Genomic DNA, 15,361 nt, shown 5'->3' with positions numbered 1-15,361 from the left:
TGACTACTGGCCTGTTCCAGCGAGTGAATGAACACATGGCAGTGGGGTGAGAGAGAGTGAGTCTTGGGCCGGCTCCAATTAATGAAGATTACAGTAGTGTTGGGGTGGTTATATGGGGCTGCAGGTTAAGACTGTGACTGTTGGTCTGACCTGCTTTGGAGACACTCACCTTGGTTTGGCTCGAGGCTGGTACCCCAGTAGGAATTTCCCTGGAAGGTCTTTACAAGCAGAGATATAATATGGAATAAAGGTTGGCTTCTCCTTTTTAGACTTTATTAGAAGTTCTTCCAGTTTCTGGTAGAAAAACAAAAGACAACCCCACTTTGACTTAGGAAGTGCTGAAATATGTTCCCTACTCTGTAAAATGCTGGACACCAAACTCCTTCACAGTGGAGACTCGAACCGTGCTTAGCTGGCAGATGCTCTCAGCTCCATCGCACCAACTCACCTTCCTCTCTCCACCACTGCTGTCCTGGTAGTACTTGTGGCTCAAGAGGTCTCTGGCAAAGGATGCCATTGGCTGAACATAGCGAGCAATGATCTCATCCAGATCCTCAAACTCCTAGCAGGAAAGAAGTACTTTTTACTGTCAATGCTCTCCTTATTTTATCTAATCATTTTAGCCAACATTAATCCTTAACTTGCCAATACCAAGATCCATGCAACACCAGCAAAAACCAGTGGTGTATGCCCTGCCCTTGGCAGCCCACATGACATGTAACAGTTCCACAGACAAACCCGATACAGGGGAACTGTAAATTATCCCAAAGCCTGCTGCAGATATTAAAGGTATCTTAGAAGTACCAGGATTGTTAAAACCACCAGTGATAGTAAATGCTGTCCAGTAACTTAACAGCTGTTTGAAAGACAGTAGATGGAGGACCACAGGGAACTGCGTACAACAGGAAAATGAGAAAGCATTAACTGTCTCATTCCAATCCATGATTGGGAAGAAAAAAACATCTCTGGGGCACACCCAAACTGTCATACATTCCCAAGCCTTTCCTCTTCCTACCTCATTATTAATCCATAGGGTGGAGCCCAGGCTGAACGCGTTCTCCTTCCCCTCCTCGCGCACATCCACATGCTGGTAGATGCCCTCATTCACTTTCCAAGTGACAGTCAGGTGATTCTCACCCTTGCTACTGGGCCTGATGATCACATCTCCTTGGTCCATGGTCTCCATCATTTTCTCCGCTTGCTTGAAATTAATGTTGTGGAATGAGGGATGAGCGATCACCCTCTTGATGTATGCTGTGAGAGACCAGGCAAGCCATTGCACCAATAAAGAACACTTTTCATCTTAAAGAGTAAACTGACCAGTAACTAACAGGAAAGAGAGACACTCCAAGTGACTCTCCCAATACAAAATCAACTAATAACCAAAAGCCTAATGCTAACTGTACCATGCTGTATTATTTCAAAAGGTGCTATTAAAATCTTGTGTGTCAAGAATTTAATTTGGCAGCATGAGGTTAGGCAGAGAAATGAACTCACTTGTACGTTGCTGTTTCTTCTTCCAGTCCTCTTCTAGTTTCTGATCAGCTGCCTCAGCATCAAAGTCATAATATGTATCTTTAGGCAATTTCCACTCATTATTTTTATCCATTAGGTCAGACGTCCGGCAGGTCATGTCCACACTGAACTTTTCAATGTCGATCTTCATGATTCGGCAGTGAACAGTCATTCCCACCTAGAGAAAAAGCCATCACATCAGCAACATGGTACAAAGAGCAGTCAGTCCTCCATACAGACATAGACCAGATAGGAAATTATTCGAAGGATCCAAATAAAGAAATAAAGAGCCATAAGGCCTCCAAGAAACCTGTCTCTCAAAAGCAATTTTACAGGAAAATTGGTTCTTACCTGCTAATTTTTGTTCCTGTAGTACCACGGATCAGTCCAGACTCCTGGTTTTGCCTCCCCACCAGCAGATGGAGACAGAGAAGTTTTGACCGACTCTGCCCTATACCCTGCCTGAGGTGCCACCTACAGTCAGTCAGTATTTTGATATATTAAAGAAGAACTTAAAACCAATTAACCAGAACATTGTAAACTCCAATCCTGCTAAAAATCTGCTCACTAAACCCAAGTTTAGTGAGTTAAACCTGCCTGCAGAGAACATAAGGTAATATTGAATGAGCGGACTCTCCATTTTCTTCATGTTGAAAAAGGGTGGGACCTTGGACTGATCTGTGGTACTACAGGAATGAAAATTAGCAGGTAAGAACCAATTTTCTTTCCCTGTACGTACTCGGATCAATCCAGACTCCTGGGATGTACCAGAGCTCCACTACACAAGGTGGGACCCTGAGTCCCCTGCTCGAATTACACCTTCAAACCCCCCAGATCCTGGGGCCTGAATGTCCAATCTGTAATGCCTAGCAAAGGTGTGCAAAGACTTCCAAGTAGCAGCTCTACAAATCTCCTGTGGCGAAATTTGCTGACACTCTGCCCACGAGGCCGCCTGCGACCGCGTAGAATGTACTTTAAGACCGACCAGAAGTGGCCGACTGCGAAGCAAATAGGCTTAACTAATAGCCTCCTTTAACCAGCAGACAATCGTAGCCCTAGACGCCTTGTATCCTTGTTTGGGACCACACCAAAGGACAAAAAGATGATCCGACATACGGAAGCTATTAGTAACCTCCAAATAACGTAACGGAACACGGCGTACGTCGTTTCCTTAGATCTCTATCTTGAGGATCAAGGCGGTTGAAGTCTGGAAAGGACGGAAGTTCTATCGACTGAGTCAAGTGAAATGCCACCTTCGGAAGAAAGGAAGGAACCGTCCGTAAGGAGATCCCCGTATCCGTTATTCTTAGGAAACGCTCCCTGCAAGACAAAGCCTGGAGCTCAGATACTCGGCGAGCTGTGGAAATAGTCACGAGAAAAAACACCTTCAAGGTAAGATCCTTCAGCATTGCCCGTTTTAAAGGCTCAAAAGGTGCCACACATAGAACTCGGAGGACCAAATTTAGATTCCACGATGGACAAGGATCTCTGACTGGAGGATGCAGGTGCTTTGCCCTGCGGAGAAACTGAGTTATGTCCAGATGCGTAGCCAAAGAGACTCCTTGTATTTTATCACGGAAACAACCGAGAGCCAATACTTGCACCCGTAACGAACTACATGCAAGGCTTTTAACTAGGCCGGCCTGCAGGAAAGATAATATATCGGGCACCAGAGCGCGAGTAGGATCCACACATTGTGGTCTACACATCAAGACTCAAAAACCTTCCACACCCTTAAATAAGCTAAGGCAGTGGAGGTCTTCCTGGAACGCAAAAGGGTAGTGATGACCGTGTCTGAATAACCTTTGCTCTTCAGTCTTTTCCTCTCATAATCCATGCCGCAAGACAAAAGCGATCGGCCTCCTCCAAACAAACAGGGCCCTGATGCAGAAGATTCGGAAGATCTCGAAACCGCAGGGGCCCTTCCACTGACAGATTTACGAGGTCTGAAAACCATGGACGCCTCGGCCATTCCGGTGCTATTAAGATCACTTTGGATGGGTGAGCTTCGATGTGCCTCAGCATTTTGCTGATGAGAGGCCATGGCGGGAACACATACAGAAGGAGGTGCCTTGGCCACTCCAGCACCAAAGCATCCACCCCTTCCGCCATTGGCTCCCAGTGCCAACTGAAGAAACGAGGGGCCTTTGCATTCCTAAAGGTCACCATCAGATCAACCCTCGGTCTGGAACACTTGCTGCAAATGAGATGGATTGCTTCCTCGGAGAGCTCCCACTCCTCTGGATCGAGACGATGACGACTGAGAAAATCGGCTTGGACGTTGTCCACCCCTGCGATGTGAGAAGCTGAGATGCTGGCTAGGTGTTGCTCCGCCCAGTTTATTAATTGCTGGGCCTCGATCGCCACCGGTCGACTCTTTGTTCCCCCTTGGCGATTGATATAGGCCACGGCTGTCGCATTGTCCGATAGAACCCCGACAGACTTGCCCTGCAGCAGCAGGAGATTGGCTTGAAGTGCTAACCGTACTGCCCTGGTTTCCAGGCAATTGATCGACCATTGGCATTCCTCCACCGACCATTGGCCCTGCACTGACTTCCCCTGGCACACTGCTCCCCAGGCGGAGAGACTGGCGGCCGTGGTGACCACCGTCCAAGCAGGAACCTCCAAACTGACTCCTTGGCATAAATTGTCCGAGAGGAGCCACCAATCGAGACTGGAACGTGCAGAGTCTGTAAGAGGTAGGGGAAGATGACATTGCTCGGACACCGGGCTCCAACGGGAAAGCAACGCTGATTGAAGAGGTCTCATATGAGTAAATGCCCAGGGAACCAGCTCCAAGGTAGAAGCCATCGAACAGAGGACCCGCAAGTAGTGAAAAACCCTGGGAAGACCCTGAGCTAGTAAGTCCCAAACCTGGCCTTGTAGCTTGACAATGCACTCCTCAGTGAGAAAAACCCTGCCAAGACAAGTGTTGAACAGGGCTCCTAGGAACTCCAAGGACTGGGAGGGAAATCAATTGGCTTGTGGCTAAATTGACCACCCAATCCAGCGACTTCAGCAGCTGAAGAATCCGGTCTACTGCCGAGTGACAAAGACTCCGACTTCGCCCGAATGACCCAATCATCCAGATAGGGATGGACCAACAAGCCCTTCTTCCGAAGCTCTGCCGCCACCACCACCATGACCTTGGTAAAGGGTCCTTGGCGCCGTGGCCAGTCCGAAAGGAAGAGCGCAGAACTGCTAAATGGTGACCCAGGCCGTAAAACCTGAGGAATCTCCGGTGAGCGGTCTAAATTCCGATGTGCAAATATGCTTCTGTGAGATCCAGTGATGCTAGATACTCCCCCTTGCGAACTAATGCAATGATGGACTGCAGCGTCTCCATGCGAAAGCGGGGCACTCAGACATCTGTTGACCCTCTTCAAATCTAGGATGGGCCTCTTCACTGCTCCACTGGCAGAACCGGAACAATGGCTCCGAGATCGAGTAGACAACACAAAGTGTCCTCTATCGCCTGGCGTTTCTCCCTGTATGAGCACGGGGAAAAGAGAAAGCGGTCTTGAGGGCACCGAGCAAAATCTAAAGCGTAGCCATGTCTTATCACGTTGAGGACCCACTGGTCCATTGTCAGTTTGGCCCATTCCTCGTAAAACAGAGAGAGGTTTTACGAGGAATTTTACCTGCCTCCCACTACCGGAACAGAGGAATGGACCGGCCTTGCCTCATTGCGCAGACTTAAGCCCGCCTGCAGCTTGGGAAGTTCCAGATCTGCCAAACCGACGCCCTCGAAAGGACTGGGACCAAGACTGTTGTCTGCCAACATTCTGTCGAGATGAAGAGCCTGCTGAGCGGGATGATCGAAATCTCTGATTCCCTCGAGAACGAGACGAAGGAAAACTTCACAGTTTAGGCTTATCCTCCGGAAGACAATGCACCTTGTTCTCTCCCAAGGATTGAATCATATCCTCCAAATCCTTCCAAAAGAGAAGCTTGTCCTTAAAAGGCAGAGATCCTAACTGGGCCTTAGAAGAGACATCAGCAGACCAGTTCCGCAGCCAGAAACCGCTGAGACCACAGTCCAGGCAGAGGTCCGTAACAGGTCATAAAGAGCATCCGCACTGTAGGCCACCACAGCTTCTAGGCACCCCGGCTGTACAACCTCCTCTTCCGACAATGACGTGTTATTCTGCAATAGCTGCACCCAGCGCAGACCTGCTCTTGAGGAGAAACTGCTGCACACAGCAGCTCTGACTCAGAGGGAGGATACTTCAAAAATCTTTTTGAGCTGGACTTCTAGCTTACGGTCTTGGAGATCCTTGAGGGCCGTCGCCCCCGTCACTGGAATGGTGGTCTTTTTAGTAACAGCGAACACTGCCATCCACCTTAGGAATATGGAGGAGTTCCAGGGCTTCTTCTGGCAAGGGGTAAAGCTTATCCATCGCCTTGCTAACTTTGAGACCTAAATCTGGAGTATCCAATTCACGATACAACAAATCCGTGACAGACAGATGAAAATGAAAAGACCTGGTTGGACCTCGAAGCCCAACCATGACCGGATCCCACGGACCCCATCTGAGAGTCCTCCGGAGGGCTGTCAATGCCCAATTCCTCTAGGATTGCTGGGATAAGGGGTCCTAACTTGTCCCTCCGGAAGAGACGGACCACCTTAGGGTCATCTCCGTCCATCCCATGGGACCCTGTACTGGAAAAAGGATCCTGGACTCCATCGGTATCCGCCCCTGGGGGGGGGGGGGGGCGGTTTGCCCCTAAAGTCCTGTTCCTCTGACTCAGAGACCTCAGAGGATGAGTCCGCCCCCGAGCGAGACAAGGTGGGCCGAAGGGGGCGCTTAGCCTTCCTGCCCCCTGCTCCATCTAGAGGTCTGGACCTCGTAGGGTTCCAGCTCCCAGAACCGTCCGACTGGTGCCCAGCGCTGCTGCTTGACTGCCTTTTTGCTGCCCTCCAAGCTTTGAAAGCCTTATGCATGAGCATGATAAAGTCAGGGGAAAAAGAACAGGAGCAGTCTGAAGCCCCCTCAGAGCTCTCCTCTGCCGGCCCAGGTAACTCATGTGACGGTTCGACTTCCCCGAAGGCTGCCCTCTGAGGGGACAAAGGAGGGGGGGAATTCCCCTCCCCCTCCGTGATTTGCGCTACCGTGCAAAACGTTGACAAAATGGTTGCCGTTCCTGCGCTCAGCGGGAACGGATCCTATGAGACCGGATGCGGTCTGCAACTCCCCCGGGCTCTCTGCGCGGCTAGAAAACTTCACTCCCAGTGCTCCCTGAGGCTCCCTCGCCGCCCGGAAAGGAGGCTGAACACAGACCGTTTCCTTGAGACGCACACCTTTGCGTCGCCGCACACACGGCATAACTGAAGCCTTGGGGACAGGACGGCAGAGAGAAAGCCTGCGGCGGAAGCAAACCAGTGCACAAGAGAAGAGAACAGAGAGTTTGCCCTGCAGGTAAGCGCACAATATGCTTGATAATTTTTTTTTTTTAAACATTTCCAAACCTGCTGGAACAGATCCTGTTTTCCTGGGTGAGTGAGCCGGGCTCCCCAGTATCACCCCCGAGGCAGATGACAGACCAGGCAACGGACTCTTAACCCCTATCGCCTCTAGCCTTGAATACCAGGAGGGATGGCCCCCTCGGGACCTGCCAGCCCCCTGGGAGGCTCTAATAACTCTCCTTGGATTTGCTCGTTTTTTAAAATTCTCTTCACTTTTCCCCATTTTTTTTTTTTTAAAAGAAACCTTAACTAAGCTATCCTCCTTTTTTTTTTTTGAACTACAGACTGTAGGGTTGAGCACCTCCACCATCTGCTGGAGACAGAGAAATGCTGACGGACTATAAGTGGCACCTCAGGGTATAGAGCAGAGTCTGTCAAAACTTCTGTCTCTCCATCTGCTGGTGGGGAGGCAAAACCAGGAGTCTGGACTGATCCGGGTATGTACAGGGAATTTTTATTAACTACCAGCTGGAAGCAAGTAAAAATTTGAAGAAATACCGTCCCCACAATTAGTCAGACACTAGAGAGCAGAGCGATCTGGGCAGGGGGAGGAAAGGGGGGAAGACAGGAAGTAAAAAAAAAAAAAGCCTCCTGGATTTCCCCAGGGAACAAATTGCTTTACAGAGGAAAGAAAAGAAACAGTTGTCACCACTGGAGACCACCTCCCCGATCAGTATACCCACAGGCAGGTTTCTTCTCAATTAAGGGAGGGAGAACTAATTTGTCACCCCAGGAGCCTGCCAACTAAACCTAGTCAGACAGGCCAGTCCACAGCACAGGATGTATGTCCTCTATCTGCTGGAGACCAAGAATACTGGCAGGCTGGTATCAGCACAGAGATATATATGAGGTGACATCAGCGAGTCTGTGGATCCCTGTCTCCATCTGCTGGTTGGTGTGCTTAACACTGCGTATGGACTGGTCTGATTGGATGAAGAGGAATCTATGAAGTTTGGCCAATAACCGTAAGTGCAAACATTCACTCTAGATGCTTCTATGGCCTCTCTTCTCTCTTGGCTAGGCACCCCAGACACTTCCCTGCTTCATTCCCTCCCAATCATCCCCATGGCCAGGTGCTCTGAACTCTGGACCTTGTCCATCTAAGCCAGAGTGGCCAACTCTGGTCCTTAAGAGCTACAAACAGGCTTGTTTTTCAGGATATCCACAATGAATATGCATGAAATAGATTTGCACAAAATGGAGGCAATGCATGCAAATCTCTCTCATGCATACTCATTGTGGATATCCTGAAAACCTGGCCTGTTTGTAGATTTTGAGAGCTGGAGTTGGCCATCCCTGATCTAAGCCTTCCACAGTCAGGTGTTCCAGACCACCTTCTGGCCCCAGCCTTCTCACTCTTGCACACCCATTCACTCCAGACTCCTTTCCCACCTTGACTCTTTCTTCTGGGCGCTTGACCACTTTGTCACTGAGAAACTTTGTCGGTATGAAGCCTGTGACCCCATTATCCAGTCTGGTCTTAACCCCTATTGCCTGACCAGGGCATGAGCCACTGTCAAAGTGATTCCATACCTAGAGGAGAAGAGCAGAAAGGTCAGCAACAAACATTTACAATGGCTCTGATCACATTGATGGATCCTACACCAATTCTTTCCTGACCTTAGGGTTTCTCAGGCGGTAGCCTCCTTAAAACTCTCACCATTCTCTCCCTTCTACCCCATACCACTCTGCACACCTACAAGGCATGCCACAGGGCTACAACTTCAGCCTGTAGAAACTTGAAAGCAGGAAAAGCTCAGCAACTTCAATCCTTTTGGCTGACTGATATTACCTCACTGAGCTCTGGGAAGTTATCTTGCTGACAGAAGGGACACTGCCAGAGCCCGCTCTCATCATTCCTGATGGCTTGATCATAGCTCTCACCCTGAGGCCGCCGGTGTGCAATGCCCGTTACGTAACAGATGATCAATTTGCCTGGAGAAGAGGACAATAGAACAATCTCAGAGAGGAACCAGAAAACAAGCCCTTTCAATAAAGGATACCCAGGACAGAACCTCTACCTCCGATGAAAAAAAAACTTGCCCTGTGGTCACTTGAAATTAAAACCTTTCGATCAGAGCCCCTAGTTTCTTGTGGAAATTTTTTTTCAAGATTCTAAGGCAAGAGTTAGCAAATTCTGTTGCAGATTTTTGAAAATGCTGCTGCAATTCTGTAGCAAATGTACACAATTTTGATAAAGATTCACACCTCTGACTATGCAAAAAAGTTAATATTTTTCACTGAAAACCACATTGTTTTAAATATTTAAAAACTATATACAAATAAAAAGTACAAAAATCAACAATTTTATCAAGATAATATATATGTTACAAATGTTAACAGTGAAATACACTTGTTTTGAATTGAAATAGTGCAACAATATTTTATTATTTTTTTAAATAATTTTTCTAAAAAGTCCTGGTCTTTCCTCAACATAGGAAAATTGGTTCTTACCTGCTAACTTTTGTTCCTGTACCACCACAGATCAGTCCAGACTCCTGGGATTTGCCTCCCCTCCAGCAGATGGAGACAGAAGTTTTAACGGACTCCGTCCTATACCTCTGAGGTGCCACCTAGAGTCTGTCAGTATTAAACTGTACCCAAGCAGAACAACTTTAAACCATAACTTCCACATAAACAACCTCCCCCCCGCAGAGCAGAGGGAATGAAAAACTTGTAACTCAATGACCGAAAATATGCCCATACTCTTACCCTGAAAAGGGGGGCATTCGGTAAACTTGCAGAAAAATGACTAACTAAGGGCCGAGTGGACTCTCTGTTTCCCCATGAGCGGGACTCTGGACTGATCCGTGGTACTACAGGAATGAAAATTAGCAGGTAAGAACCAATTTTCCTTTCCCTGTACGTACCCGGATCAGTCCAGACTCCTGGGATGTACCAAAGCTTCCCTAACCAGGGTGGGACTGAGAGAGTCTCGCTCAGAGCACACTAGCCCCAAAGGAACCGGTCTCCGGAGCCCAGACATCCAGACGATAATGTTGTCAAAGGTATGAGTAGATTTCTAGGTAGCCGCTCTACAAATCTCTTGTGGCGACACCTGCTGACATTCCACCCACAAGATTGCTTGCGATACAGTAGAACGCGCCTTAAGACAAAGCGGAATCGGACGGCCCTGAACAAGGTATGCCGGACACAATAGCCTCCTTTAGCCATCGTGCAATAGTGACTCTTGAAGCTCTATGACCCGTCTTAAGTCCACTCCATAGGACGAACAGATGGTCTGAGAGATGGAAACTATTCGTAACTTCTAAGTAACACAACAACACCCTCTTTATGTCCAACTTCCTTAAGTCTCTAGATTCTGGAGTAAAAGAATCCAGGCCCGTGAAGGAAGGGAGCTCCACTGACTGATTTAAATGAAAAGAAGACAATACCTTCGGGAGAAAGGAGGGAACTGTTCTTAAGGAAACTCCTGCTTCAGAAATCCATAAGAAAGGCTCCCTGCAAGATAAGGCCTGAATCTTGGAAACTCGCCTTGCTGACGAAATAGCCACCAGAAAAACTACCTTCAATGTCAGATCCTTCAGTATTGCTCATTTCAATGGTTCAAAAGGAGCATTACAAAGGGTAGAGAACCAAATTCAGCTTCCATGAGGGGCAAGGGCTCCAGGCCGGGGTTTGCAGATACTTAACTCCTCTCAGAAAACGAGCCACATCCGAATGAGAGGCTAGGGCAATTCCCTGCACCTTTCCACGAAAACAATCCAGGGCCGCCACCTGCACTTGTAGGGAATTGAACGCCAACCCCTTGGCTAACCCTACCTGCAAGAAATCCAGAACATCCGGAATTGAAGCCCTGGATGGCTGCACTTCGTGGTCTAGATACCAGGATTCAAACACTCGCCAAACTCTAACGTACGCCATGGAGGTAGAAATTTTACGGGAACGTAAGAGTGTGGCTATAACTGCATTCGAGTAACCCTTACTCCTTAATCTTCGCCTTTCAAAAGCCATGCCGCTAGACAAAAGCGAGCTGCCTCTCCGAAATAAACAGGACCCTGATGCAGGAGATTCGGAGACTGACAAAACTTCAGCAGACCGTCTACTGCCAAGTTCAGGAAGTCCGCAAACCACCGTCACCGAGGCCACTCCGGCGCCACGAGTATCACCTTGCCTGAATGAACCTCAATGTGGCGTAGAACCTTGCTGACCAACGGCCACGGTGGAAAGACGTACAACAGAATGTCCTTTGGCCAGGGGACGACCAGAGCGTCCACCCCCTCTGCCCCTGGCTCCCATCGACGGCTGAAGAACCAGGGAGCCTTGGCATTGCGGTACGTCGTCATCAGGTCCATGGCGGGCCAGGACCAGCAGTCGCACAGAAGATGAAAGGCCTCCTCAGAGAGTTTCCACTTCCCCAGATCCAACTGGTGGCGACTGAGAAAATCGGCCTGCACAATGTCCACTCCGGCAATGTGAGAGGCCGTTATCCTGTACAGGTGCTGTTCCGCCCAGTTGATCAAGAGCTGAGCCTCTGCCACCACTGGACTACTCCGTGTTCCACCCTGACAATTGATGTAACCTACTGTCGTCGCATTGTCGGAGAGTACCCTCACTGATCTCCCCTCTACTAAGGGAAGAAGGGCCTGAAGCGCTAAATGAACCACTTTGGTTTCCAAGCGACTGATCGACCAAGAGGATTCCTTTTTTGTCCATTGTCCCTGTATCGCCTTTTTTTTTTTTTTTTAATAGCTCTAACCTCTTTATCCAACACCAACAGAAAAACAATTCCTACCACTAACACCTAACTGTAACACTCAGCCCAGACTAAAGGTTTTGCACCTCCACATCTGCTGGAGACAGAGAAATACTGACAGACTCTAGGTGGCACCTCAGGGTTATGGACGGAGTCCGTTAAAACTTCTCTGTCGCCATCTGCTGGAGGGGAGGCAAAACCCTGGAGTCTGGACTGATCTGGGTACATACAGGGAAAGGAAAATTAGTTCTTACCTGTTAAATTTTCGTTCCTGTAGTACCATGGATCAGTCCAGACTGTGGTTGAGCCTCCTTTCCAGCAGGTGAAGACAGACTAAACCTGAACAGGTATCCTATATGAGGACAGAGCCTATCCTGTAACCCTTCAGCATAACCATTGTCAAAGCAGAAAATAAAACCAGAATAGGATCAAGCAAGTAACCAGAAAGCTCAATGAAGCAACTGTAGAACAATGTAAGAAACATGGTATAACTATACGCTCTTGCATATACTTGGTATTCAAAATGACTAAGGCTTCCAGTGTAATTGCTCAGTATTCTTTTTTTTTTTTTTTTTTAATTCTTTATTTATAAATTGCTCAGTATTCTTGCACAAAAATGAAGTATTAGAATCTGCGAATCTGCAAGAAACAAGCTTCGAGAGGACAGAAATAAGGCAGACAGGGAAGGGCGTCTGGACTGATCCGTAGTACTACAGGAACGAAAATTAACAGGTAAGAATTAATTTTCCTTTCCCTGTACGTACCCGGATCAGTCCAGACTGTGGGATGTACCAAAGCTTCCCTAAATTGGGTGGGACAGAGACAGTCCCGCTCGAAGCACTTGCCGCCCAAAAGAACCAAAAAACGGAGCTTGCACATCCAGACGATAGTGTCGAGCAAAAGTATGCAAGGACGTCCAAGTGGCGACCCTGCAAATCTCCTGCGGAGAGACAGATTGACTCTCCGCCCAGGAAGTAGCTTGAGAGCGCAATGAATGAGCCTTAAGGCCCTCGGGAACCGCCCGACCTTGGCAAAGATAGGCCGAGGAGATCTCTTCCTTCAACCACCATGCAATAGTGGTCTTAGAAGCTGGCTTACCCCGAATGGGCCCACTCCAAAGGACAAAAAGATGATCTGAGTCCCAAAAGTCATTGGTGACCTGGAGATAGCGAAGTAGAACTTGTTTGACATCTAGCTTACGGAGATCACCCCCAGCCGTACCCGAAATCTCCTTGGGGAAAACGCAGGGAGTTCCACCAACTGGTTGACATGGAAGTTAGAAACAACCTTTGATAAGAAAGAAGGGACCGTCTTGAGGGATACCCCGGAATCGGAAAAAACACAAAAAGGGTTCCTGACAGGACAACGCTTAGATCTCGGAGATCCGGTGAGCGGAGGAAATAGAGACGAGGAAGACAGTCTTGAGCGTAAGATCCTTTAACGTAGCGCGATGGAGAGGTTCGAACGGAGCCACACAGAGGGCCCGGAGGACCAGGTTAAGACTCCACGATGGGCAAGTGGTACGAGAAGGCGGACGTAGGTGTTTGACGCCCTTCAAGAACCGAATCACGTCCGGGTGTCCTGCTAAAGGATGGCCTTCTACCCGACCCAGAAGAGAGCCGAGAGCTGAAACTTGCACGCGCAGAGAACTAAAAGAAAGACCCTTGGAAAGCTCCTTCTGGAGAAAAGAAAGGACCAACAAGACCGGAGCGGAATGCGCTGAGATACCTGACTCCGCACAAACAGATTCAAAAACCTTCCAGATACGCACGTAAGCCAGAGAAGTCGATTGCTTTTGGGCCCACAGCAAGGTGGAGACGACCTCTTCCTTGTAGCCCTTACGCCTCAGGCGTCGCCGTTCAAAAGCCAGGCCGCTAGTCAGACGCGATCGGCCTGGTCGAAAAATACGAGACCCTACCGAAGAAGCCGAGGAAGGTGGCCTAGCCGCAGAGGCCCGTCCATCGCTAGGTTGACAAGATCCGCGAACCACGGCCTGCGTGGCCACTCGGGTGCTACCAGAACCACGGGTCCCCAATGGAGTTCTATTCTTCTGAGAACTTTCCCCACCAGGGGCCACAGGGGGAACACGTACAGAAGGACGTCCGCCAGCCAGGGGAGAGCCAGAGCATCCACGCCCTCCGAGCCGTGCTCCCTCCAGTGGCTGAAGAACCGATTTGCCTTGGCATTGCGGAAGGTCGCCATGAGGTCCAGGTGGAGGGGGGGGGGGGGGGACGACACCTCACCTGTCAACGATCAGATCCATGGGCGCATCGGAGAGTTCCCACTCCCCCGGATCGAGCGACTGAGAAAATTGGCCTGAACATTCTCCTTGCCCGTGATGTGGGAAGCCGCCAGGCACTGCAGATGTCGCTCGGCCCAGGCGAAAAGACGGCTGGTTTCTAGGGCCACCAGTGGACTGCGGGTGCCCCCTTGACGATTGATGTAAGCCACGGTGGTGGAGTTGTCGGACAGAACCCTTACCGCTTTGCCACAGATGAGGGGGAGAAACTCCTGAAGAGCCAAGAACACCGCCCGAGTCTCCAATCGGTTGATGTGCCAACAAGACTGAGCTGCCGACCAGATCCTTTTGGTGGACTGGGAGAGGCAGACCGCATCCCAGCCCCGCACCCCAGCATCCATGGTTACTATCATCCATTGTGGGGCTTGGAGAGGCATTCCCTGTAGAAGATGAGGAAGGGAAAGCCACCACTGCAAGTCGGCGACTGTAGAGTCCAAGAATGGGAGGACTATGTGAAACTGTTCCGACACCAGCTGCCAATGGGATAGCAAAGCTTTCTGTAACGGTCACAATATGAGCAAAAGCCCAGGGGACTAGGTCGATGGTGGACGCCATGGACCCCAGGACCTGAAGGTAGTCCCAGGCCGTCGGAGAAGATAGCGAGATCAGATTCTGAACCTGGTCGATCAACTTGAGAGCCCTCGCATGCGGTAAGAAGACCTTGCCCAAACGGGTGTCGAAGTGGGCTCCCAGGAACTCTAACTCCTGGGAGGGCTGAAGGTTGCTCTTGGAGAAATTCACTATCCACCCGAGAGACGCGAGAAGAACTAACACGCGATCCACCACCTGCCGACAAAGAGCCTCCGACTTGGCCCGCACGAGCCAGTTGTCCAGGCAGGGGTGAACAAGAAGTCCCTCCCTGCGAAGAGCCACCACCACCACCACCATTACACCTTGGTGAATGTGCGAGGCACTGTCGCGAGGCCGAAGGGGAGTGCCCGAAACTGGAAATCCCGATTGAGGACAAGGAAGCAAAGATACTTCTGGTAATCGCGGTGAATCGGAATATGAAAGTATGCCTCTGTCAAGTCAAGCGAGGCAAGGAACTCTCCGGGGCGAACCACCGCGATAACTGCTCGCAGGGTTTCCATGCGGAAATGCGGGATCTTGAAGGCCCGGTTGACCCTTTTGAGGTCTAAGATCGGATGAAAAGACCCGTCCTTCTTGGGGACAACGAAGTAAATAGAATACTGGCCTGTGCCAGTATTCCGGCACAGGCCAGCTTGGCCTGTGCCAAGCTCCTTCTCCGGAACCGGGACTCAGGAGCCTGGAGAGGGTTTGCTCCACTGTTTCCCGCTTAGACTGCCCGCATGGGGAAAAGAGAAAAAGATCCGGTAGGTTGCGAACAATTTCGAAGGCGTAC

The 15,361-nt window shown here is 49.7% G+C and overlaps 1 protein-coding gene across 2 annotated transcripts in view; it reads right to left on the bottom strand.

Annotated features, from left to right (window-relative positions):
* Positions 1 to 15,361, bottom strand: part of SUPT6H (SPT6 homolog, histone chaperone and transcription elongation factor) — a 260,364-nt gene that overhangs the window by 43,496 nt on the left and 201,507 nt on the right. For both annotated transcript variants that reach the window (XM_029611011.1, XM_029611012.1), the window contains exons 27-32: positions 8,775 to 8,917; positions 8,375 to 8,515; positions 1,498 to 1,693; positions 1,016 to 1,254; positions 449 to 562; positions 170 to 294 (exon numbers count right to left, since the gene is read on the bottom strand). In XM_029611011.1, the coding sequence (XP_029466871.1) occupies positions 170 to 294; positions 449 to 562; positions 1,016 to 1,254; positions 1,498 to 1,693; positions 8,375 to 8,515; positions 8,775 to 8,917 (958 nt within the window). The remainder of the gene's footprint in view (positions 1 to 169; positions 295 to 448; positions 563 to 1,015; positions 1,255 to 1,497; positions 1,694 to 8,374; positions 8,516 to 8,774; positions 8,918 to 15,361) is intronic.

The sequence above is a fragment of the Rhinatrema bivittatum genome, chromosome 8, assembly GCF_901001135.1.
Source record: "Rhinatrema bivittatum chromosome 8, aRhiBiv1.1, whole genome shotgun sequence".
In the NCBI taxonomy this organism is placed as follows: domain Eukaryota; kingdom Metazoa; phylum Chordata; class Amphibia; order Gymnophiona; family Rhinatrematidae; genus Rhinatrema; species Rhinatrema bivittatum.
The sequence above is the reverse complement of the archived record's forward strand: the minus strand, read 5'-3'. Positions and strand labels throughout refer to the sequence as shown.